This window comes from Delphinus delphis, chromosome 6 (assembly GCF_949987515.2).
Source record: "Delphinus delphis chromosome 6, mDelDel1.2, whole genome shotgun sequence".
NCBI lineage: Eukaryota > Metazoa > Chordata > Mammalia > Artiodactyla > Delphinidae > Delphinus > Delphinus delphis.
This window is the reverse complement of record NC_082688.1, coordinates 99,501,438-99,525,689: the sequence shown is the minus strand read 5'-3', so window position 1 is coordinate 99,525,689 and position 24,252 is coordinate 99,501,438. Positions and strand designations below refer to the sequence as shown.

Below are 24,252 nucleotides of genomic sequence, written 5' to 3'. Positions count from 1 at the left end.
TCCCTGATAGCCAGATTTATTTTACATTCTCTTCCACGGGGGACTTGGGGGGTGGGGGCCGCTGGGCAGGCAGGAGGACAGCACACATCAGTCTCCCTGGAATGCATCTGGGACAGGCCAGTCCTCGGAGGCCCCACCCTTTCTGGGCGCTACAGCAGCAGGAGGATGAGCAGGACCCAGGTCCAGGGCTCGGCAGCCTGTGGGAAGAGGGAGCCTTCGGGCAAGACCTCTTGCCAGGCCTCGAATGCTAAGGAAGTGCTGCAGCCATCCTCCATCTCACTCCCAGGCCCAGCTGGAGGCAGGAAGACAAAGGGGATGGCAGGCAAGCTGGAGTGAAAGGGGAGGAATCCCTTCCAGGCGAAGACGGCCTTTGGTCTCTATTAGGTTAGGAAGCTGGTCCTTGTTAGAGGAACCCCATGGGGGTGAAGCTGGGAGCGGGCCCCTGTTAGAGGAAACGCCATAGCAGGGTGGGGTGGCGGACGCGGGGGTCTGGTCTCAATAAGGCCTGGAAATAGTCTCCACTTCAAAGCAGACCTCTATATTTGGGGAGTGGGGTAGGGGAGGAAATAAAAGGGCTGTTAGAGGAATGCTTGTGAATTGTGGGTGGGAATCAGTCCAGGGGGCTTCGAGGGAGGTTCCGTGGGAAAGGCTGCTGAGGTTGTCTGCAGATGCCAGCGGCTCAGGTCCTGGGGGAGGAGGATGGGGGGGCGACCTCTCTCCCGCCCATAAGTGCTCTGCTCCCCATCCCATCCTGGCTGGGCTCCGAGTTGCCATGGAGACCACTCACACCGGGGCTACATAATTTCCAGGGAACGTCCCAAATTTCTGGGTCCTCCGGGAGACACCTGAAATAGGAAAGACAGAAAGAGCATTCCCCACGTTTTACAAGAGGAATGGGGTTGGGGGAAGTGAGAGCCCTGCCCTCTGCTGGCAGAGCCCAGAACTGCAAGTGGAGTCCCGGTCCCAGGGAGGATTTGTTTTTTCTCGCTCCTGCCCCCTAGAGGCAGAAACTTAGGCGGGACAAGCCACACTTCATGATTTCGATAATGATAGACGAAACCTGAGCACTCAACAACTGTGTACAACTCTGCACACAGCACTGAATAACCCCACCCGTCCTTGGGAAAGCAAGGACACAGGAAGATGAATCACAGAACTTAAGCTGGGAGGAATCTCACTGGTCTAGTATGACACCCTAATTTTAGAGATGGGGCAGGTAAGGCCACATGAATTCCCCCAAAGCATTCAGCTGCTTAGAGGCAAAGGCGGGACTAAAATCCAGGCCTCTGTCTGCTACAACCCCAAAGAAACCTGTGTGCTGGGGTAGAGGAGGGAAAATGCTAGAAGACACAGGAATATAAAATGAAATTAAAGTCCTGGACCTTCCCTTCCCGGCAGGCAGCCATTCCATCCTCTCTTCTGAGCAGCCCAGGCCCATCTTGCCCACAGGCCTTGCTGATGCTCCTCCCCTGCCCGGAGTGCCTCCCCTCTCCCCTCTCCTCTCTCCTCCCCAAATCTTTCCCCTGTTCCCCTGCTTCCTCCAGAAAGCCTTCCCTGACCTGCACTATCCAAAATGATACCCACTAGCCACCCATCCAAGTAAGGACTGTTGACAAGGTGGTGCTTCATAATCACTGGTGTGTCCGCAGCTTAGTCAGCAATGAGGTGCTGGGATTCAGATGAGAAAGGGGGGTGCTGCCAGGTCAAGGGGCCACCCCTCCTCAGGCAGCCAGCCCTCCAACCCCTCAGGCCCTGCAGCCTGCTGAGTGGGAGCTTCTCCAGGATGTCCACTGCTCTCTGAGGACAGCCTCATCCTCTGAAGCTGAGGCCTGGACAGGGCCTGCCCACTCTGGGAAAAAGCCTGCTGGGTTGGTCACCTTGAACCAGGCCAAGGCCAACCTGAGGCTTCCTGCGTTAGTCCTTTGCCTGAGCTGCCCCTGGGAGCCGGGATCTTTCTCCTCTCTCTCCTCTTGGGGGTGGGAGGAGCTAGCTGCTAGCTGGGGGTGGGGATACACAGGTGTGAGACTTGCTCCTTCCCATCGGGGGCTTAGTGTCTCAGGAGATAGGACCCTTCCCCTGCAAGGACTGCTCCAGAGACAGAGGTGTATGATGGAAGGAGCAGGGGCCTGGGGGTTGGGAACCGTGCTGCCCTGAGTCCAGCTGGCTTCGCCAATGACCCTGAGCTGGTCTGCTTTCCTCCCAGGCCTCACCCCTCTTCAGGGAACGAAGGCAGGCAACAGAAGTGCTGGCTTTGGGGAAGCAGCCAGTGCCCGGCCGGAAGGGTGGGGGATGGTCAGTCCATGAACCTTTGCTGAACCAGCACTGGCCGCCAGTAGCAGTCACCCCAATCCCCCCAGGGACCCTGAGATACCCTTTCTGAACTGCCCTCAGCCCATCCCCCACAGGACCTGGAGATACCCCTTCTGGCCTGTCCCCCAACGCATCCCCCTAGCACCCTGAGATACACCTGGCCCCAGCCCACATACCTACAAACCAGCCGTCGTCACACTGCTGCATGACATCCACCCAATCCCCCTCCCGCAGCTCCAGCTCATCCTCATTCTGGGGCCTGTACTGGTACATCGCCCGGTACCTGCAGGAAACATCGCCATGGCAACCACCAGAGCCCTCACCCCTTCCCCAGACCAGGCCTGGAGTGTCTTAACACCAAGGTAGCCACATCCTCTGAATTTCCCAGCGTCTCTCCATGCTCCCATTAGCCCCTGGCCCAGTTCCAGGGATGGCGACTGTGTCTGGCTTTAGTGCATTCTTCCCCAGGCCTGCTCCCTGCTCTCCAAGCCCTAATCACCCAAACCCCACCTCCTCTGAGTTCCCAGTGCCTTCAAATCTGTCCTACCACTTCCCACACTTTGCGCACACACGCGCTGACCTCAGGGCTGGAAACGCAGTGAGGAGACGAAGGTCAGGGACCCAGTGTGGGAGGCTTGCTTTAAGGCCCAGGGCTGGCAGGGACAGGTCAGGAAGACCGCAGACAAGCACCCTCCCGCCCCCGCACCCCCCCACCCCACCAAAATCACCCGTAAGCACTGTAAGGACAAGCACTCTTTGGTAGGAATTTACCAACTCTATCCTGGGATGGGGGGAAGAGCAGGTTAGGGGGTCCGTGTGCTCAACACTCCCTGCGGGGCAGCCCCCCCACCCTGACCAAGCACCCCAGACAATACTCACAGGGTCCAGTGTATCTGAGTGGTGTTGGGGGGTGAGGTCCCCAGCTCCAGGGGACGGCTGGAGCCTCCAGGGTGGGACAGAGCTGACCCAAGGGTGCTGAGACTCTGGGGTCCACGGGAAGGCAGGCAGACACATGCAAGCATGAAGGAGGAGAAGTGAACGGGCCTGCCCACCTCACCAGGAGCAGCTTCCCATGATGCCTCATCTTATCTCGCAATCCCCACAGCACAGGGAGATCTGTCTGACTGTTTCCCTTCACAAGTGCTGAGAAGTTGGGCCCAGGTAGGGTAGATGGCTGATTTGAACACGTGCACGGACAAAGCCGGGAGCAGGAGAAGTCCTATGCGCTGGCTCTGTCTGCCCATAACAGTTTGCTGAGTGAGTGGATGAACCCAGGAGCAGATGCACTTGTCTGTGGGCTATGTCAGCACGAGGACCAATGGCTATCATTTACCCATCAGCTACTACCTACCAACTACCCTCTGCACCTCTGCAGTGGGGATTACTATCCCCATTCTACAGGCGAGGAAACCTAGAACCAGAGAGGGCAAGTCATCTGCCCAAGGTCACACAGCAGGTGAATGGCAGACCCCCGACTCATGGCACACCCTGTCCCAGAGGCTGATATAGGGAAATCCCAAGAGTGGATTCTGGAAGGTCAGGAGGTTGGTGCTGCCTTTGGGTCCTACCTAGAAACTCCTGCCTCCCTGGGCTGCAGCTCAAGGACAGAACCAAGGGTCTGAGGTCCTCAAGGCCAGGATGGGGCTGCAACACAAGGTTCTGCCCAGTCACCCCACTAGTCTGTCCTGAGCAGTCTGGGAGGGATTCCGAAGCACAGACCATCACAGGAATGGGAAATACAGTGCGCGGAGCAGGGCTCAGCTCTCCGGTCTAAGGCAGGTCACCTTACCTGGGTCTGGGGTCTGGGCTCCTGGGTGGGGAAGGAGAAGCCAGTGCGGCGGGGGGAGGTCCGGCCCCCCCAGTCGGTGGGGTCAAATGGGCTGCGCGGCATTAATGGGGAGCTGGGGTGATGGGCCAGGCGGGCAGTGGTCAGGCGGGGAGATGCAGGGAGCTGGGGGCTGTCGTCGCAGACCCGAATCCGGGGCTCCCGGGTCACTTGCACGTAGCTGGCAGGGAAGATGCCCTGGCGCCCGGTGCCTGAGATGCGGCCCTCGTACCAGTGCTCGTTCACCTTGCGGATCAGGCAGATGCGCTCCCCCTGGTCGCAGAGAGGGAGTTAGTACCTGCAGGGCCCTCCCGGGTGCCACGTACCAGAGGGAGCCTACGTGGAACAGTGTTATTTAAACCTAACACCTTGCACGAAGGGATCAGGTTCAGAGTGTGTCAGCAGGTTATACAGAGGTCACACAGCTCAATGCCAGGCTGGTAAGAAGCACTGGGCAGGCATTAGCCACCCCTGCCGTGACTGGGTCCTTCCCTGCCTCCGCCCTGGGTTATCCGGTCACCACTGCATAAAGCAACAAACTCTCTGAGGGCAGCTGGTGCGTCCTCAAGCCCCCATGCTGACTAGTGTTAGTGGGGCTGCCCTGGGAAGGATGGTCTCTGGCCTCCACCTGCCCCCACCTCTCTCCATCCAGCCACCTCCTTCCCCCTCTCTCCCTGGGCCAGTTCTTCTGGGGAAACATTCGCTAGTGGCAGTCATAGCCTCTGCCCCCAAAATCAGCCAAGGAGACCAGTTCCCTGCTTTCCAGGACAACATTTTTCAAGCTTTCTGAACCATGATCTATAGTAAAAAATGTCGTAACAACAATCTAGTACACACACAAACATATATACATAACTGTCCAAAAGTCTGTAAAACACCTTTCTACATGCAAGGCATTCTAAGATTTCCATTCTATTAAACATGCTGAGGAAATTCCCTGGCAGTCCAGTGGTTAGAACTCGATGCTCTCACTGCCATGGGCCCAGGTTCGATCCCTGGTTGGGGAACTATGAGGATCCCGCAAGCTATGAGGATCCCGCCACCAGAAAAAAAAAGAAAAAAGCTGACTGTGATCCTCACAGCCTATCAAACTGCAATTTGAACAAAGCACAACTACTCTAGAAGTTTTGAACATTTAAAAAATGGGCAAAATTAAGGGAAATATATCCAAAGAGACTGAGGAAAAAAATCTGAAATACTACTGAAGATGGGCACACCTGATTTTTTTTTTAATGTTTTTACTGCACATACTTACCTGTGTCTTCACCTGCCCCCGCCCTGCACCCACACTCCCTGCCTGGCCGCACCTTTCGGAAGGAAAGCTCCACCTCCAGGTCCCCCTTGAAGTTGTACTGGGCCACGGCTTCTCCATACTCCAGCACCTGGTAGGTCGGAGGCTTGATGGGCTTGGGGATCTCATCTGCAGGCAGCACCTGTGGGAAGACAGGGCATGAGAAAGAGTCACCTTGGGTATCAACTGGGCACAGACCTGGGGCTCCTGGGAGGGTGAGGCAATATGGGCAAGATCTGTCCCCAGCCCAGAGAGGAGACAGACACCAGACACAAGACTGAGGGTGGCCAGGGGTGAGCACAGGCAAGGGGGTGGTCGGTCCCAGAATGCTCCTGGAGGAAGAATTTCCATCGGAGGTATGTGGAGTGGGCATTATTAGAGTGGACCACAGCAGTGCAAATAGGAGACAGTTTAAATTGGAGCACAGAAGGACATGAGGAGTTCCAAGGAGCAGGGAACTCCTGGTTACCTAAAAGTGAGGCTCTACCATTTCACTGCTGCTGAGAACCAAGTGTCCCTCCTCCTCCTCCTCCTCCCCTTCTACCCCACCAGGTGCCCTGAGTCCCCACACTCTCTCTGCTTCACCCTACCCAGGAAATCAAGACACTAATAAACTAGTTCCTACTAAGATATAAATGCCTGATGACATAGAATACTATATATGCTTTGTGGAACTTCAGAATCAGGGACATCGTTCTGAGGATACGGGAGGTCTACTGATGCCTATGAGATGAAGAGCCTGAATTAGATGACCCAATCCATGAGTCAAAAAGGAAGCCACAGGGCTTCCCTGGTGGCGCAGTGGTTGAGAGTCTGCCTGCCGAGGCAGGGGACACAGGTCCGTGCCCTGGTCCGGGAAGATCCCACATGCCGCGGAGCGGCTGGGCCCGTGAGCCATAGCCGCTGAGCCTGCGCGTCCGGAGCCTGTGCTCCACAACGGGAGAGGCCACAGCAGTGAGAGGCCGGCGTACCGCAAAAAAAAAAAAAATAGAAAACCAATGAGTTGAAGTATTTCCAGCAGTAAGAGGCCTGTGTACCGTGGGGGAAAAAAAAAAAAAAAGAAGCCACAAAGGAAATGAGAATAGTTTGAGTTGAGTGAAAAAAACAAAATATCAAAATCTGTGGGATGTAGTTAAAGCAGTGCTTAGAGGAAAATTTATAGCATTACATGTTTCCATTAGGGGAAAAAGGTTTCAAATCAATAATCTGAACTACCACCCTAAAAAACTAGAAAAAGAACCTAATGCAAGCTGAAGGAAGGAAATAACGAAGTGGCAGAAATCAATGAAACTGAAAACAAAAATAGAGAAAAATCAGTGAAATCAAAAGTTGGTTCTTTGAAAAGATCAATAAAATTAACAAATCTCTAGCCAGGATAAGGAAAGATACAGATTACCAATATCGTGAATGAAAGAAAGGACATCACTCTGCATCTTACTGACATTAAAAGGATAATTAGGGGACTTCCCTGGTGGCACAGTGGTTAAGAATCCGCCTGCCAATGCAGGGGACACAGGTTCGATCCCTGGTCCAGGAAGATCCCACATGCCGCGGAACAACTAAGCCAGTGTGCCACAACTACAGAGCCTGTGCTTTAGAGCCCATGTGCCACAACTACTGGAGCTCGTGCTCCGCAACAAGAGAAGCCACTGCAATGAAGACGGAATGCAGCCAAAAATAAATAAATTTTTTTAGAAAAAGGATAATCAGAAAACATTATGAACAACTTTATGCCAATAAATTAGATAATTTAAAATTCCTTAAAAGATGCAAATACCAGAGATAACCTGTAGCCCTATATTTATCAAATCCAGAACCTGTCTCTGGATTCAGATTCTAGATCTTCTACTTAACGACTTGTCTCTGAACCTTAGCAAGTGCATCTGCAAAATGGGGATGATTTATCACTTTCCCACGTTAATGAGGGGAACAAGGGAAGTAATAACACGTGAAGAAGGTGATGCAAGTATATGTGATTTGTGAACTGTCACACGATTCGTACTCTTGCCAGTTGCAATTAGAATTCTTCCCAAAGATAGCTTGAGACAGGTAGATTCTGAGTGGTGAAAGTGGGGGAGGCCGACAGGGCTGGTGGCCTCTGGTACAGGAACTGAGTTGTTTGGTTCTTCCCCCCTGGGCTGGGCTCCACCTTTAGCCCTCATTTAACAAACATTTCCTGAGGGCATGAATGAGGCTGAGACTTGGCCCCTGCCCGGAGCTCACAGTTTTACGTCTTAGGAAACTTGCCATTTGTGAGGGAGCAGCCAGCTCCAGAGAGAGGGGCCCGGGATGGTTAAAGGGGTCTCCACTCTCTGCAAATCCATCCGCCCGCCCAGCCAGGCCCCTGCTTGTTGTTGCCCTGCTCACCTCCACGTAATTAGCAGGGAAGATGCCCAGCCGGCCGTGGTGCTCCCCCTCCAGCCAGTTCTTGTCCACCTCCTTGTGGATGTAGACAATGTCACCCTTCTTTAGAGTCAGCTCCCTGAAGGCCAGAGCAAGGACATCTAGCAACCTGAGGTCCTCCGGGTCCTCCTTCCGTTCGGACCCTGCGCAGGGCACCCAGAGTCCCCTCCGCCCTCTGGGGGGCCCACTGCAGCTCTGTCCTCCCAGAGACTGCCCCAGAGGGAAGGGGAGGGAAGAGAAGGGCACTTACTTCGGGGACTGTGCCTGGAAGTCAAACTTGAGCCGCGCGGCCTTCCTCTGGGCAGGGGGAGAGGACAGAGGGACTGACCTCAGTCAAGCAGCTGGCAGGTCGGGAAGAGCAGCCACCGGGACCCACCCCAGGCCCTCCTTGCACCCTGACCCTAACGCTCCCACCCCCCTTACCTTCTTCTCTTCCTTCCTGGCAGGGCTGCCCCCTGGTTCAGAGGCACTAGGGTCTGTGGAGAAGCACTACCTCAGCTTGGGAAGGCCATGTCTGGGGGGCAGGGTTGGGATGGGGTTCTGCTCCCCCTCCCCGCCCAGGACAGGAACCAGTGGAAGCAGGGGGCTCCATGACCTTCCTGCCACCTCCCCCGGGGCCCCAGCATATCTGGTGCCTGGTGGTGGTGGTGGGCGTCTGCCTGGGTGACAACAAGAGCAAGATCTGGTTCTTACCTCGGGTTGAGGAAGGGTAGTCGAAGTCCCTCCGACCTAGGAACGGGCTTCCTCCGTCCGCCATCCTGTGGGCGCTCAGGGAGGAACCCTGGTAAAGTGCATTCGGGGAACTGGAGCTCCAGGCGGAGGCCGGGCTGCGCGGGGGCACACGAGTGAGCCACCGGTCTGGAGCTTCACAGCCTACCCGGCTCACCCCTGACCACCCAGATGTCCCACCCACCCCCTTCTCCCATCTCCCGCCGCCTCCTCCCAAGGCGTCTCCCAGATCCCGGGCTCTCAGCAGGATGTCCTACTTCCCGAGCGGTAAAGGCCTGGAAAGGGTGCGGCCCGGGGTGGGGAGGCGGGAGTGCGCGGCAGGATCCCCTCGCCGCCACTACCCGAGTCCCGAGCTGGGGTTAGGCTTCCCTCTGCGGGCCAGGGACGGCCCCCCTGGCGGCGACCGGTGGATCGGGCCCCCGCCGGCCACTTTCCGCGCTCCGGGCCCCTCCTCCCGCCGTCAGTGTCCCGGGCTCGCCCCCTCCCCGCGCCACGTCCCCGCCGGCGGCCCTCCCGCCCCGCCCCGCTCCGCCGCCACTCACCGCGCGGGGGGCCGCGGCTCCCGGGACCGTCGGGGCGCCTGCGAGCTCTGTGCGGGAGACGGGCGCGGTCAGGGCCCGGGACGCCGGTGCCCGACACAGCCGAGGCCGCCGCCTCCGGAAAAGTTTGCGGCTCGTAGGAGAGCGGGAGGGGGAGGAGAGGGGCGGGAGGGGGAGGGGTCCTAGAGTCGCCTGCGCGGGCGGCGGGCTGGGAACTGGAGGAGCGAGGAGCCGGGGGAGGAACCGCGGGTGCGGAAGGGGGAGGGAGGCCGGGAAATCGGGGCCTGGTTGGGGTTGGGGTCCCAGCGGGCTGAGGTCTAGGGGGCGGGGCGAGGCGGGGGACCCCTCCGGCTCCGTACGGCAGGCTGCCGTGGAGTCGGCCTGGGAGGGTTCTTAGGGGTCACTAGGAACAGTGAACGCCTTGCATTTTAGGAAGGAGAGAGCAAACAGGGATGAAGTCTCCCAAGGTCGCGAGTGCAGCTGGAGGCGACGCCTCTCGTCGGCCTGCGCCTCCCACCCAAGCCCGGCAGCCGCGGCTCCGGGTTCCTGTGTACCCACCCCCCCGGGAGGGGCCTGGGAGGCCGGTACCTTGGGGGATGGCTGCCCGGTCTCAATGGCACGCAGGTCCTTGTCCAGCTCGGCGCTCAGCTTGGCCAGCTCTCTCTCCAGCAGGACCTGGCGGCGGGTTATGGGGGGAGACTTGGACAGCGGGGAGGGGCGGGGGGCAGTGCACCGTGGGGGCCACTGGTCAAAGGTCAGATGTGCGAAGCCCAGTGGGCAGCGGGACAAAGCACACGGTGCTTGGGTAAAGGGCAGGCTCAGGGCACAGGGCCAGGCCAGGCTGCCTACTTTTGGGCCTGCCAGGAGGTGCGTCTCAGGGTGTCAGGAGGGCCCTGCCCGCTGACCAAGCTCACCCATCCCCTACTCCCATAGTAATACTTTAGTACTTCCTGATGTGCCTCAGTACCATTTTCTGTTGTATTAGTTCTCTGTTCAAGAGCCTACAGGACTCCCTACTTCCTCGCCCATCAAGTCTTCTACGGCCTTCCACAGCCTGGCTTCACTCTACGCAACCTGCTTTCCCTCCCACTGCCCGTCCAGCAGGCTGTTACACACACACACACACACACACACACACACACACACGCCCCTCCAGCCTTTGCCTGTGTCTCCCCCATCCTGAGCCCCTCTCTCTGCCTGTCCTCCAAGCTCCACCTCCAAGAACATTTCCTGACAATTCCAGTCCACACTAATCACTCCCTTCTCAGCTCCTGTTTTCAACACACGTTTACTGAGCGCCTACTGTACGCCAGGCACTGTCCTGGGTGCTGGGGGTATAGAGGTAAACTGTATGGGACTGGAGAGGGTCAGAGTTTTGGGTCCGTGGCCTTTGCCCACGGTCACTGGGACCAACACCACCCATGATCTCCCTCGTTGTTCCCCCAACATGCTGTCTCCCCTCCTGCCCACCTGCCCGCAACACTCACCTCGATGGGCTGGGAAGGCTTCTCAACAGGGTCATCTACCAGTGGTTTCTTGGGCTAAGAGTGGGACGAGTGAGTCAGAGGGGGTGAACTTGCTCCCCAAATGCACTAGCTGAGGGTGCATCCTATTCCAGAGAACCAGGCCCACACTCACCTTCTTCCCAGTCTCTAGTTCTTGCAGAAACTGGTTCCAAGATTCTTCCGTCCAGACATTGTCTGCTTTGTCTCGGTGTCTGGACACCTGCATAGGGGTGGGTAGGCATCAGCCTGAGTAGAGAGGTACTGGGACACTGGCCAGGCTCAAAAAGCAGGCTTTCAGGCCACTGTCCCACCCCATCAGTGCCCTCCTAAGGATTCTGGGCTCTTCTGGCTGCACAGGCCCCAAGCTGAAAAAAAAGCCTTATCTGCGCTATTGCAGCCGAGGGCCTGGCCAAAGAGTGTGGTGGCCGGAGAAGTGGGGAGGCGGGGGACGAGGGGGGGGATGGAGGGGACGGGGAGGGCGGTGGGGGGGATGCTGGGCGAGCTACCTGATTTGGGGTCTGGTGCAGGGAGGAGGATGCTCCAGCATTGCAATTGAAGGTGTTTCTAAGAAACTCTTCGGAGATATCCCAGCTTCTTCTAAAAGAAGGGAAGGACATCTCTTCAGTTTCCTTTTAGGGAAACTGAGGCATGCGTGAGCACACAATCCTGGGGAGGGAGCTGCACCCCCTCCCCACCTGCCTCCGGGCTGTGGAAGCAGTGTTAAATAGTAAAACGTTATAAGCTCTGAGTTCGAATCCCAGCTGGCCCCACCACTTAGCTGTGTCACCTTTTGGCAAGTTAATGAATTCTCAGAGTCTCTGATTCAACACCTATAATATGAGAATGATTCCCACCTTCGTAAGGGTGTGGTAAAGCTTAGGTGGGGGAACATAATGTGAGACACCCAGGAGAAGGGCTGACACACACATCTGCTCCAGGAGTGGCCAGTCCCTTTCCTGCTGGCCTTGGAATACCCCGCATTTGTGTTCCGTCTGGCCCCGTGACTGTGGGTGTGTATGTTTGGGCAGCTTCGATGAAGCTGGTCGCCATGACTAAGTGCCTTGCACCAATGCCCAACGGTGTGGGACTATGTCTTAGCCCCAGGAAAACCCAGGACAGGGCAGAGAGCCTGCAGGCCTGACCCTGGAGCTCTGAGCAAGTTACTTCTGATCCGTGGGCCTCAGTTCCCTGAGGTGCTGGATCAGCGATGTCATCTGTCACATTTGCCTTAGTTCCCCTCCAGGGCTTCCTTCTTGGCTGGCTGAAATGTTCTAGCCTCTGCTGCGTTTAAATGTTTCCACCAAGTAGAACCATTGTACCAAGGTTATCAAATGATGGAATGTCTGACGGGAGGGTCAGTATTTGTTGGCTGTAACTATGACTCGATTCTCTATTTTAGAAAGAACATCAGTCATAACCCTGATAATGAGAATGGAATACATTGTTCCTAATTTAAGGAAGCTCTAGTCATAACTAAGCCTGTATAATAATGTTTGTGGAGACTTGCAATGTACCTTGATCTTCACGACCACCCTCTGATGCCCACTTAACAGATGGGGCTAGTGAGGCGTAGACTGGTTACCTCGGTCAAGGTCACATGGCTAGTGGCCGCACACCGGCTTTAATCCAGAACTCTGGGTCCAAATCTTGAGCAAATCTTAGTCTCTACCTTATCGATGATGCCAAGAGCCACAGCCCAGTTAAGACCGTGCTGATGAGGTCACCCCCTCCCCATAAAGGAATCAGAAACTCATTGATTACACTGTGACAGACAAGCTCCTGATTCTTAAGCTTGGGCCGAGCTCCTATAGGGCCCTGCAGCCCGGGCTGGGCTCAGGTGGTTTGCACAGAGAAAAGGAACTCCGTCCTTGACCTATCTGGAGGGTTCCTCTCTCAGCGGCATCTGGGAGAAAGCTTGGGATCCTCTGTGCCCCTTGTTTTCTTCCAGGCTTCCGAGTGGATGGCCACAGGTCCCAGGTCCACGCCTAGTCATGGGCTGCCCCACTCTCCACCCCATATGATGAGTGGATCTTTGGGGTGATGAGTTCCTGCTGCCAACCACAAAGGCATCACAGGCAGTCCTGACCAGGAATGGCGCAAAGTCCATCCCTGCCCGCCATTCCCCTTTGGCTCTGGCGGGGAGGGGAGCATCTGGAGCCGTGGGGACCCCGAGAAGGGGCAGAGCCATGGAGGGGAGCCAGCCGCCCTGCTCCAAGACTGTGCCAGCTGTGGCCACCAGGGGGCGCCAATCCCCACAAGGAAGCCAGCGCCCCTCTGCAGCTCCTCCCCACGTTGGCTCACCCGCTCAGAGACGACGTCTGGCCTGGCCTGGCAGCAGGTCTTTGCTGGGGCCCTGGATGCCTTGAATCTGCTGAGGTGGCACAAGAAGAAGCCACTGAAAGTGGGAGAAAACAAGCAGGGGTGGCGGCAGGTGACAGCTGGGGTTGAGGGCGCCTGGGTGACCCTTGAAGGTTCTGGCCCACACCCACCCGTGCTCCTGGATGGCTGATGGGAATGGGGGTGATAGTCTGGACCACGAAATATGGGCTTGGGGCCAAGAGCTTTACATTCTTCACTGAACCTTCCAAACATCTCTGGGGTGTTCCCGTTTTACACGTGAGGAAAGAGAGGCCCAGAGAAATCACGGCCAGGGCTAGGCGTCCGCTGGACAGTGAAGCAGAGGCTCTTAATTACCATCTACCAGGGCATTTGGAGCTCGTGGAAATGGGCTATATAAACTTCTCGAGCTGAGCTCAGCCAACTGGGGAGCCCCAAAGCCAGGTGTGGCTGCAGGGAAGGGCAGATGCAGGCGCCAGGCTGGGGTGGGACACCCGCACCCCCTCACCTTTGGGGGCTTCCTTGAAGGTCCGGTCCAGCTGCAGGTCTGTGGGAGCAGAAAGGACCAGGTCAGGGCTGGGGCAACAAGCGAGGATGGGGAGCCCCATGAGGCTGCCCCAGAGGCTCCCAGCACCCCTCCTGCCTAGAGCAGGGGCCAAGGGGCTGAGTCAGAGCCTGAAGAATGTCCCGAGGGAGGGAAGGAATTAGGTTTCTGGGAGGGCTTGAAATGCCTCTGGCCGACTTAGGGCCTGAGCGAGCCAACAGGGGCAGTGGCCTCGCCCAAACCCTCCTGGCCCTCCCTCCTGGCGTTCCCACACACACCCTCTCCCTGACCTTTGCTGACCTGCCCTCACCAGGTCAGTTTGGGGAATCCCACTTCCCCTTCACCCTCTTTCCCTTTCTGCACCCTCTTCTAAACACCTGTCCTTCCCCCTTTGCCCAGACCCACTCCTCAAGGTGCTCAGGACTTTCTGGGGCCCCCTAGGAAGAGCTGCTGACCAGGCAACCCACTTGATCCCCTTGGCACGCAGACACACGACCACAGTTCTGACCTCAAACGCAAACCAAAATGCCCCTCTCCGGATCCCACACCTTCCTCCAGCTCCCGGAGTTTTCTGCTTTCCTTTGCAGCAAACTGCTGGCCGTACGGAACTCAGTGTCTCCAGTTCCCCTTCCCGTTAAGCAGGCTTTCAGCCTGAGCCACCCTCCTCAAGTACCCCAGTGACCTCCGCCTTACCAGGTCAAAGGGCAGTCCCGCCTGACCATCAGCAGCATCTGTCACAGTGGATCACTTCCTCCTTTTGAAATTCCTTTTCACTTGGCTTCAGGGAGACCACTCCGGTTTTCCTCCTGCCTCCCCCCGGGCTGCCCCTTCCCAGGCTGCATAGCTGATGCCTGCCCATCTCTCAAACCAAGTGCTTCAGGGCTCAGTCCCTGGGCCTCTGTCTCTCTGTCTCCCTGGGTGACCTGGTCTAGTCTTCTACCTTAAAGATCACTGTCTATTCCAGGGACTCATAACCTTAGCTGCACATCGGAGTTACTTGGGGGAACCTTTACATCAAAATCTCTTTGAGTGGGTCCCAGGTATTAACAGCTGCAGCTTAAGCCTCGCCTCTGAACTGCAGACTTGTATGTCAGTTGCCACTTTGGGTGAACCTTATCGAAAACTGAACGCCCCTTAGACCTGCACCTCTCGCAGCCTCCCCTGTGTGTGTACATGCATTTACAAAGGGCAACTCCATCGACTCACTCAGGTTTAAAGTCATCCCTGACTCACCTCTTTGAATCCATCAGCAAATTCCCATGACTCTGTCTCCGGAATCGCACCAGGCCCGCTGCTACTGCCCTGGTCCGAGACTCTTTACTGGTCCCCCACCTCCGCCCAGCCCCACCTCTTCCCCGCCTGGCAGCCAGAGGGAGCCTCTTCAGCCATCACTTGTCAGAGCCTGTCACTCACTCTTCCGCTCAGAGCCTCTGGGTGGCTCCTCAGTTCTCACAGGGTAAAAGCCAAAGGCTCTGGGCGACCAGATCCCAGCACCTCTGTGATCCATCTCCTGACACGTGCCCCTCTCACTGTGGTCCAGCCCCTCCCTGCGGCTCCAGAACATGCCGGCCTGCTCTGCCTCGGGGTGTCTGGTGCTCCCCAAGCGGCAACGCTCCTCCCCCAGCCCTGCAGGCCAACTCCTTCACACCCTTAGCTCTCCGCTCAGATGCCACTTCTCAGGGGCCTTTCCCGACCAGCCTGCGTGAGGTGGCAGCCTCCCTGCACTGGGCACTCCCCCGGCTTTTTTTCCCTAGCCCTTCCCACCACCTGCCATGTTAAATACTTATCTGTTTATTCTGTGACAGCCCCCCCCCCCCCCGCCTTAAGCTTCGCTGGGCAGAGACATTCTCTTTTGCTCCCTGTTTTGTCCTCAGCACCTAGAATAGTGCTTAGCACACAGCAAGTGCTCAACAGTTGGTTAAGGGACTGACTGAACAAATGTGTGACCTCATGGCTTCCCAGGTCCTCAGAGGACACCGGGAACAGTGTCTGGTCATTGTACCCCGAGTACAGAAGGGAGATTGGCGGCTCCTTCCTTGGGCCTGTTTTAGCAACCACTCAACACAGAGCCTGGGGTGGGTGGAGAGACTTCCCTGGGCAGGTAAGTTCCCTTTTCTACCCCTTACTCCCCAAGCCCCAGGGGTCCGAGCCCACGTAGGCAGAGAGAGGGCTCTGGAAGGGTGTCTCACCCGGCATTTTCCGGTGAATCTGCTGGAACATTCTCCGGTACCAGTCCCTGGGGCTGTCAACACTCTGGGATGAGAGAAGGCGAAGTCAGGCTACCCTCCCAATATCAAACCACAGAAGTTTTCTCCTCCCTGAGTCCTTTCTCTGGCCACCCTTGAAGCCCCAGCGGGTGGGCTGCGGTGACATCTTTAACAACCATAACTTCGTGTAGCGTGTTACGTTTGAACAAGATATATGGAAGGATCTCCACCAGTGATGGTCCCTAAGCTGTGAGATTTGGGGTAGTTTCCATTTTTTTCTCTTAGCTTTTCTGTATTTCTGATGATTCCACACAGAACATGTGTTTCTATGTAATGAAAAATAAATGCAACAGTATCGGTGGGGGGATGGGGTGGGAATGGTATTTCACATCCTCTGCCTCACCTGTGACGCAAAAGTACCCTGGGAGGCAGAAGGGTATGTTACCAACTTGAGTTTCACTTGAGGGCGAGGAGGTGGAGAACTAGAGGAGGCGACTGGCTCAGGACAGGCCTGGGGGTGGAGGAAGGGCAGGTCCCCCACGCCTGGACCCCACCCCCGGATCCTCCCACGCCTGCCACCCCTTGAGGCCTTCTCAATCAGGACTCTCCCGTTCATCCCTTCAGCCGGTAACTTACTCAGCACCTGTTTCACGAGTGCCGTGCCAGGCCCTGGGGCCGTGAAAATGGGGGTCCCTGCCAGGGTCAACCCTTACACTAGTGGCGCTCTACCACTGAGAACCTGGTGGGCAGTCTAGAACCCCCCCCAAAAAAACCACTGTGCAACTCAGACGTGCAAGAGTGCCTGTAATTTTATGGGGCTCATGATCCCCCAAACCCATCATGGTTGAACCCCTGCTTTAGTCGGGCACGGCTTGGGTACAGCCTTTGTTGTCAGAGGTGGAGCTCAGCGTGGGTCCCTGGGCCCCATCGATCAGTGGCCCCAACCCTGGACTCACAGATCGGGGTGCAATAGGCATGCCGCTCTCATCCACAGGCCCGATTCCCTCATACTTGACCCAGCGCTTGTTCAGACGTTTGCTATCCTTGGTCCACGTGGCTGACCAGTTCTGGAGATGCTGGGAGGCAGGGGTCTTCTGGTTCCCAGAAGGCCGGCTCCCAGGACCTGGCCAGGTCTGATACCAGGCAGGGTCTGTGGGGCATGTACAGGGGAGCTTTAGCAAAGAGCAGGGGTCCCACCTGGGCTTGTTTGTCCCTTAGCTTCTCAGAACGCCGATCCCTGTGGGTTCAAAAGTTTCAACATCTCCTTGTCTGTCTGAGTTGACGACACAGATTGTCCAAATGTCCCCATCCCCAGCAGGACCACAGGCCTCTGTTTATTTTTTAGTAGTTAAAGTGAATGAAAATGGATTTTATCTTGAGAAATCTGTGCCCGTCCCCACTCCACCCTGCTTTGCTGGGGATGTCCTAAAAGTTTTCAGAATGAGAGCCAGGATCGTCACTTGCAGAGGATGCTGGGGGGAGACAGTCCAGGTGAGGAGGCAGCGGGGTGTGGCAGAAAAGGCCCTGGGGCCGGGGGCGAAGACTGAAACCAGACCTGGGCTCTGCCACCTACCGGCTGTGTGACCATGGGCACAGCAGTCAACCTCTCAGTGCCTGTTTCCACTTCTGTAAAATGAGGGTAGTCATGGCAGAGATGCAGGGAGAGCTAGTGCGTATGACTGTATTCAGGACAGTGCCTGACACACAGTCAACGGGCAAGGGACAGAAACTCATTCACCAGAACTTTCAGCCCCCAGGTGTAAAAACGTAAGGGCTTCAGGGCAGGATGGACGAGGGTTTGAATCTCAGTTCAGCCTCTGTGACTGAACATCCCTGAGACTCAGGTTCTTCAACGGGGAAGATGTTGATAATCACACCTTACCTTGTCAGGATATCAAGGGATGACGTGAGATAAGGCCTGTAGAGTGCCTGTACAGTGTCACAGAATTCTCTACGTGCTTAACAGCTATTTGTTAAATGAATGAACTACTTGACACAGGGCCTGCCTCAAGGGAATGCTCAGTAAAGGTTGCCACCCGCCTCAGGAGAGGGGCCCTTGGGATGGGCCTGCACCCAGGAGGCCCCAGGATCTCCCAGACCCCGTGGCCCAGGCGGGGCTGACTCACAGGATCCCGGGAGCTGGCAGGCTCCCAGAGCTGCTTCTCCGGCCTTCTGCTGGGCCAACGAGTACAGACCGGAGCAGCCCTTAGGGGGCCTGTCTTGAGTTCAGCCCCCTCCCCTTCTATTGGCAACACACACTCGCATTCCTTCACCCTCCATCCCCAGTCCAAGCTATCTCCTGGCCATCTGGAGGTCCGCCGGACCCCTGAGGCTATGTCCCCTGCACAGGGCCTTCCCCTGGCACTGGGTGGGGCAGGCAGGGGAAGGGATGTGTCAGCCGGGTCTCTCCCACAGCAGTTTCCCTCTCACAGGCCAGCAGGCTCACACGGGAGGGGCAGCTGGCTGAGCTAACTGGCCCCAGGCCCTCGAGAGGCCTCCATCCACCTCCTGCCCCTCCAGCCTGACCCAGGGTGGATCCGTAAGGCAGGGCCCAGGAAGCTCTGACCCCCACCTCCACGGCGCTCCTGGAGCACGTTTTCCTGAGCAGACCCACCTGGGTGCCTGGAAGCATCTCTCCTTGGTGGGAAGTACCCATTGCACACGGTCCTGGGCGCAGGGTCATGGAACTGGAAATTAAGGGTGTTGGAGCCACCATTCCGGATCACGGGCACCTGTGGGGAGGGGCCGGGAGCAGCAGGCAGCTCAGGCCCAGAGGGCTCTGCAGAGGGGTGGGAGGGATGGCTACCAGGGCACAGCCATACCCCATGGGGACGGCTTGACCCTCTCCAGGAAACCAGCGAGGCTCTCTAGAGCGATCACCCACCTCCTTCCCTCCCTCCATCCCTTTAATCCTCCCTCTGCTCCCCAACCTGTCCTGAGAGCCCCCCACCAACTACAGGCCCCCAGTAACGCGCTCTCTCTCTGTTTCACTCACCCGTGTCCCCCGGGGGGATGACCCTACATGGGCCCGGAGGTGGCTGGGGATGAAGTCATCCAGGCTGAGCGCAGCTGGGAGGCTGCGGGCTGAGGCCTGCATGCTTGGGTCAAGGCGGGGGGACCCCGGGGGTACCAGCTGCTCCTCTGCGTGTCCTCTGTGGGGAAGGGAGGGGGAAGGGAGAGCCCTGCTGGATCCAGGCTGCCCGTGCCCTCTGGGCCCGACCTCGGGGTCAGGCCAGCTGGGTGGGAGCTCACGGGCCCGGGAGAAAGGCCAGTGCGGGCACCCGCCTGCAGGCTTCCCGGGCCGGCTCCCAAAGTCACAATGGACCGCTTGTTAGGCCGCGGGCAGGAGCTCCGGGTGGGAGTGGGGGAGGGGAGGCCGGGCCGGGAGGAGGGGAGGCTGGCCGGGAGCGCGCCTGCTGGCCAGCCTCTCTGGGGCTCTCAGTGCACAGCGGGGCCCTCTCCCCCGGAGCGAAGGCACAGGGAACTGGGGCAGCTGGCAGGGAACGGCCTGGGCACTGGGACTTTGTTTCAGTTCCCTCTGCCACCCCCAGGCCCTGTGTGGGCATCTGCTTGTCAGCGGGCACAAGGGGCTCCTCAGGCGGGGAGGGGGCGGAGAGGCCCCGGGCCACGGTGAGGCCATCCGCGCACTGCCCAACAGGGCCAACGTTCCGGGGAGGCGGAGCGCGCCGAGCATTTCCAGGCCGCGGGAACCATTCCTTCTGAGCTCAGTGGAGTATCAGCTCTCTTCTTTGGCCTCTTTGCTCGGGCGGAAGCCTCAGAGGGCTCAGGGTGCCCGTGAGGGGTGGGGCGGGAGCAGAGCAGCGGGGGAGCAGGAAGGTGGACCTGCTCACGCGCAGGCGGTGCTGAGTGTCACGCACATGCACGCACACGCACAGATGTGCGCACACGACCCTCTTTCTCCTACACCTCCAGGCTGGTTTTTGAACAGAGGGTCTTCCTGGGAGTACCATGCCTGACTGGTCAGCTGGGTTCTTCTGCCCCGGGCAAAGGTTAGGTCAGGGGAAAGGGCTCCCAGCAGCCAGGAGAGGAGCCGGTGGGGTTTTCCACCAGAGAGCTCAGCTGTCCTGCCTCACCTGTCCTATTGGACATGGCCAGAGGCTGAGCCAACCTCTGCCACCTTCCGGCGCTGGACCAATTCTGGCACTTTTGTTCAGAGTTAAGGCTTGCGCGTGCCTGTGTGGTCTGGGGACTCACAGGAGGGCGGCGAGGGCCTTGTGAGGTGCTGTGTGTGCGGGGTGGAGTGTAAGCACAGTGCTCCGAATGTGACTTGTGCAGGGGGTACCATGAGGGGGGTGATGTGAGCAGCATGGGCATTGTGGGTACAGAGGGGGGTCAGCTGAATAGTAGGCGGGGGGGGTGCAGTGGAGGTGTGTGTGTGCACTGGAGGTGTGTGTGTGTGTAGTGGGGTGTGTGTGTGCAGTGCAGGGGTGTGTGTGCCGTGGAGGTGTGTGTGTGCAGTGGAGGTGTGTGTGTGTTGTAGTGGGGTGTGTGTGTGCAGTGTGTGTGTGTGTGCAGTGCGGGAGTGTGTGTGCCGTGGAGGTGTGTGTGTGCAGTGGGGGTGTGTGCAGTGGAGGTGTGCAGTGGAGATGTGTGTGCAGTGCAGGTGTGTGTGCAATGGGGGTGTGTGTGCAGTGGAGATGTGTGCGCATTGCAGGTGTGTGTGTGCAGTGTGTGTGTGTGCAGTGCAGGTGTGTTGTGCAGTGGGGGTGTATGTGTGCAGTGCAGGTGTGTGTGCAGTGGGGGTGCAGTGAAGATGTGTGTGTGCAGTGAAGGTGTGTGCAGTGGGGGTACGTGTGTGCAGTGGGGGTATGTATGTGCAGTGCAGGTGTGTGTGCAGAGTGTGTGCGCAGTGTGGGTGTGTGTGTGCAGTGTGGGTGTATGTGTGCAGTGCAGGTGCATGTGCAGTGTGGGTGGGTGTGCAGTGCAGGTGTGTGTGTGCAGTGGAGATGTGTGTGTGCAGTGCAGGTGTGTGTGTGCAGTGGGTGTATGTGTGTGCAGTGGGGGGCTCATATGAGCAGCACAAGTGTGGAGGCCAGAGAGGATGAAGGTGCAATGGGGGCTGTGATTACTGCTGTACCCAGTTCCTGCTCAGCCATGGTAGGGGGGCGGTGCTGCAGGGTACACACTAGGCTGGGGGCAGCTCCCTGACTCTAGTCTGAGTGGGGATTCCCTCTGACATTCGAAAAGACCTGCTGGGACCCAGCTTCTCCGGGCCCACCTCTAGCTGTGAGGGGAGTAGAGGGCTGAGGCTGGAGGAGGGGCCTCTCACCAGCTGGATCCAATTAGGACTCCTACCAAAACCGAAACAGGCAGACACACCCCTGTTCCTGCTGCTCTCCCTCCCTTTGCGGGGGAAATTGAGGCGGGGGAGAGCGGGAGATCCGAGGGCTGGGGCAGGCTGGTTCCTAGCCGCAGCCCCTCCCCCGCCAGCTGACCACCGGAGGCCAAGTTGCGAGGTCAGCACTGGCAGTCCTGCCCATCAGCTGACCCAGCCTGCTTCCCTCTCCCTGAGGCCCACCCTGCTGTGCTCACTGAGAAGGGCCCTCCAGTAAGGAAGGGGCGGGCAGGAGCTCTGCCCACACCACCTGATTTTCCAGGGTCTGCTGATCCTTGGTGGCCCAGCCTGACCCTCCCCAACACAGCTCCCGGGGACGCACGTCTCAGGATATGCAGGGGTGGGTGGGGAAGGGTGGGCTGAGTTTTCCTCCTGGCGGCTGCACCAGGAGACGATAAGGAGGACTTCTCGCAGGGAAGATGGAGGCACGGGGGTCAATGGGTCCAGCATCTGGCAGGGGACAGGGGTGCCAGGAAATTCCTGGGGTCCTCCCAGGATTCAGGCAGCCTTTCACCCCGGCAGCCAGCTCCAAAGGGCTAGAAGAGGTGAAGTAGCCCTGCTGTGGCTGGCAGACGCCTTCCTCCCTCTAAGTACTGCCCTGACCTTGGGGGCCTGGCCCTAGGCGTATTCCGGGGTATTTTCCAGCTACAAGTCCACGTGGACAAGGACAGGTTTTCTCGAATTTCACCTTATCTGGATTGAGGGGGGGACTTCTCACCTCTCTCCTCCCCGGAGTTTGGGACCAGGACCCCGGGGGGAGGGGCTCCTTGCCTTCCCCTCGTGTTGGATGCGGGTCCCTCCTCGACTGCGCCCCCCCGCCGCGTCTCCTCTCCACCGCCTCTCCTTCCCGGCACCTACCTTCCCAGGCAAGCAGGTGGCGGGGACTGAGGACGCCCGAGAAGACAGGAGCATCTCTGCGCGGCTCCTGCCTGGTGCAGCCGCGACGGGCCCTCGGGGAGGGAGGGCGGGCAGGGAGAAGTCCGGGCTGTGCCGTCCGCCCTCGTGACCGGGTCAGGACAGGCTCCGCTAGGCCGGCCCCAGAGGAGGAAGAGGGGAATCGACTGAGCCGGAGTTGGGGGAGGGGGGCGAGGGCCAGCGCTGGGAGGAAGGACCGTGAGAGGCGCGCGCGCGGCGTAATGTGTCTCCCTGCGATCTGGTCCGTGGGCCGGGCTGGAGTGGAGGGCGGGGGCTCGGGCCGGCCGGCCCGGAGCGGGCGAGTGCTCCCCGTCGGGGCGCGGGCGGGCGGGCGGGCAGCGAGGACGGCGTGGGCCCTGCCGGGGGCCGGGCCGGCCGCGAGGCGGCGCCGGGAGGAACCGCCCAGGGTCCCCGGGGAGCCCGCTCCGGTTTCCCAGCTGCTTCCCCGGCCCCCACCGCAGGGCGAGGGCCAGCGAGCGCCACTCAGAGTTTCCAGCGACATTTCCAGCGGGTGGGAAGGGAGCCGCTGCACGGCGGAGCCAGGACAGAGGGCAGGAATGATTAAAGAACCCGGGTCAGCCAGCAACTGATACGGAGCCGGCGGCCTCGGAAACGGGACCGGGATGCAGACAGGCTGGGGCCGTGATAAAGGCGCCGCACAGGCAGAGTGGCCTAGCGGGCCGAGTTTAGGCCCTGCCGCCTCTCTGCCCACTTGGGGAGAGAGTTTGTGATTGCGTGAGCGCGCGTCCGGGCGAGTGTAAACACACACACATGCGCGCATGCACTGGCAAACGGGCGGATGCTCACACACGTGCAAGGCCCGCGGAGGACAGCGCGGGAGGAAATCGGCCTAAAACAGCGACTCGCTGGGCGTGCCGCGCCCCTGAAGAGGACGAGGGCGGGGTCCCTTTGGCGGGGATGGGGTTACCAGGGTCCTGGTGTTCCCATACACCGTCCTTGTTTTGATCTTGCTGCTTTTCCGCTGTTCCTGCTGCTCTGACAACAGGTCCCAAGAGCCCACGCGCGCCAGTTGGCTCCCAACCCCTCTGGCCATCCCATCTTCCCCTTCTCCCCCAAGCCTCTGTGCCGGCATAGGGCCTGTTACAGCGAGGGTACTTAATGAATGCTTAACTGCTAGTGGACAGACTCTGGGGTACCACTTCTTAGCCCCCGGCTTGGCTCTGGGACCCCAAGCCCACCAGATAGCAAATACCTGCTGGACAATCTCAGATCTATTTTGGGAGTGATCAATTATAGATTATGAAAATATGAAAATGTTTATCGCAGACCTACTGGGAGTTAGATTGGTGCCCTAAGGTCACCATGCACTTCAGAGTGTTTCCCAAGCACATCGTTCAACTCAAAAGTTGAGAAAAAAGGGAATGGAGAAAGATGAAACCGTATTTTTAAATCCCTACCATCACTGATGCTATCAGCTATATCTTTTCCCAGTTCAGGTAAAAGAGCTATCCGGGTTGTGGGGAACCAGCTCGGAACAGTCTCACGTGTGAAAAGCGGAAGGAGAGGCTTAGGTTGAGAAGAGGCTTGAGAGAGAGAGGCATGCCACCTAGCTTCCAGTGTCTGCAGGGCTGTCAGTGTGGCAACAGACTGGCTGCACTAGCAGACTGGCTGCATGCTCCGAAGCAGATCCAAGGTCTCCAAGAAAGAGATTTCAGAGGTTCCAAGTCTGCCACTTGCGGGGCATCTTCGTAAAGGCAACTATTGCACTGAATAAGGGAACTGAACCAGATCCCCCTTTAAGGCCCCTTCCAAGAATCTCTGATTCACCAGGAAAGCTGAAGGGATGGGGGTGGGATGGGTAGCCCCTGCCCACAGAAGTCAGCTTCAGAAAGGAGGGAGGAGATCTGGGACTACCTGAGGGCAGGCAGCAGTGCATCTCCCCTCTCCTAAAGCTTGGATACCTGCCCACCCTTAGGCGCCATCCTCTTCCCTCCCTCAGGGACAAAGTATGTGCCTGCCTAGCCCGTCACCAGTTTTTTTCCCCACCTGTCAGGATCCTTGCGATTAAGGGCCACATCTCTTTCATGTTCTTCCTTTTCTCCAAAGATGGTGAAGCTGAAATCTTCCAACTCCAGGAATCCTGGCCATACCCCCTCTCACCAGCAGTGAGCTTCTCTTATTCTCTAGGGCTCTGACCTGGACTCCAAGATAAATATTTAATGTAGAGGGTGCAGCTGAGCCGACAAAGGTCCCAACTTCCTGTTTCTCACAAGGGGAGGTGGCAGCCATGGGCGAAGAGCTGGGGACTGGCTACCAGCCTCATCTCTATG

At 58.2% G+C, this 24,252-nt stretch overlaps 1 protein-coding gene across 5 annotated transcripts; it reads right to left on the bottom strand.

The window, feature by feature from the left end:
- On the bottom strand, positions 1 to 24,088 carry SORBS3 (sorbin and SH3 domain containing 3). Of its 5 annotated transcripts, none has more exons than XM_060015151.1 (21): positions 23,969 to 24,088; positions 18,686 to 18,842; positions 18,305 to 18,422; positions 16,647 to 16,840; positions 15,673 to 15,736; positions 13,448 to 13,486; positions 12,904 to 12,997; positions 11,109 to 11,199; positions 10,736 to 10,822; positions 10,585 to 10,638; positions 9,686 to 9,772; positions 9,101 to 9,147; positions 8,523 to 8,656; positions 8,253 to 8,305; positions 8,080 to 8,126; positions 7,794 to 7,908; positions 5,443 to 5,568; positions 4,100 to 4,408; positions 3,190 to 3,293; positions 2,487 to 2,593; positions 1 to 845 (listed from the first exon to the last, which is right to left on the bottom strand). In XM_060015151.1, the coding sequence occupies exons 2-21, from the start codon at positions 18,785 to 18,787 to the stop codon at positions 784 to 786; spliced, it is 2,034 nt and encodes a 677-aa protein (XP_059871134.1). In that variant the 5' UTR covers positions 18,788 to 18,842; positions 23,969 to 24,088; the 3' UTR covers positions 1 to 783. The 5 variants fall into 5 exon arrangements, with proteins under 5 accessions (XP_059871134.1, XP_059871133.1, XP_059871130.1 ...); XM_060015150.1 differs by lacking the exon at positions 23,969 to 24,088 and adding an exon at positions 21,905 to 22,173; XM_060015147.1 differs by lacking the exon at positions 23,969 to 24,088 and having other exon boundaries at positions 12,904 to 12,973.
- Between the last annotated feature and the right edge of the window lie 164 nt (positions 24,089 to 24,252).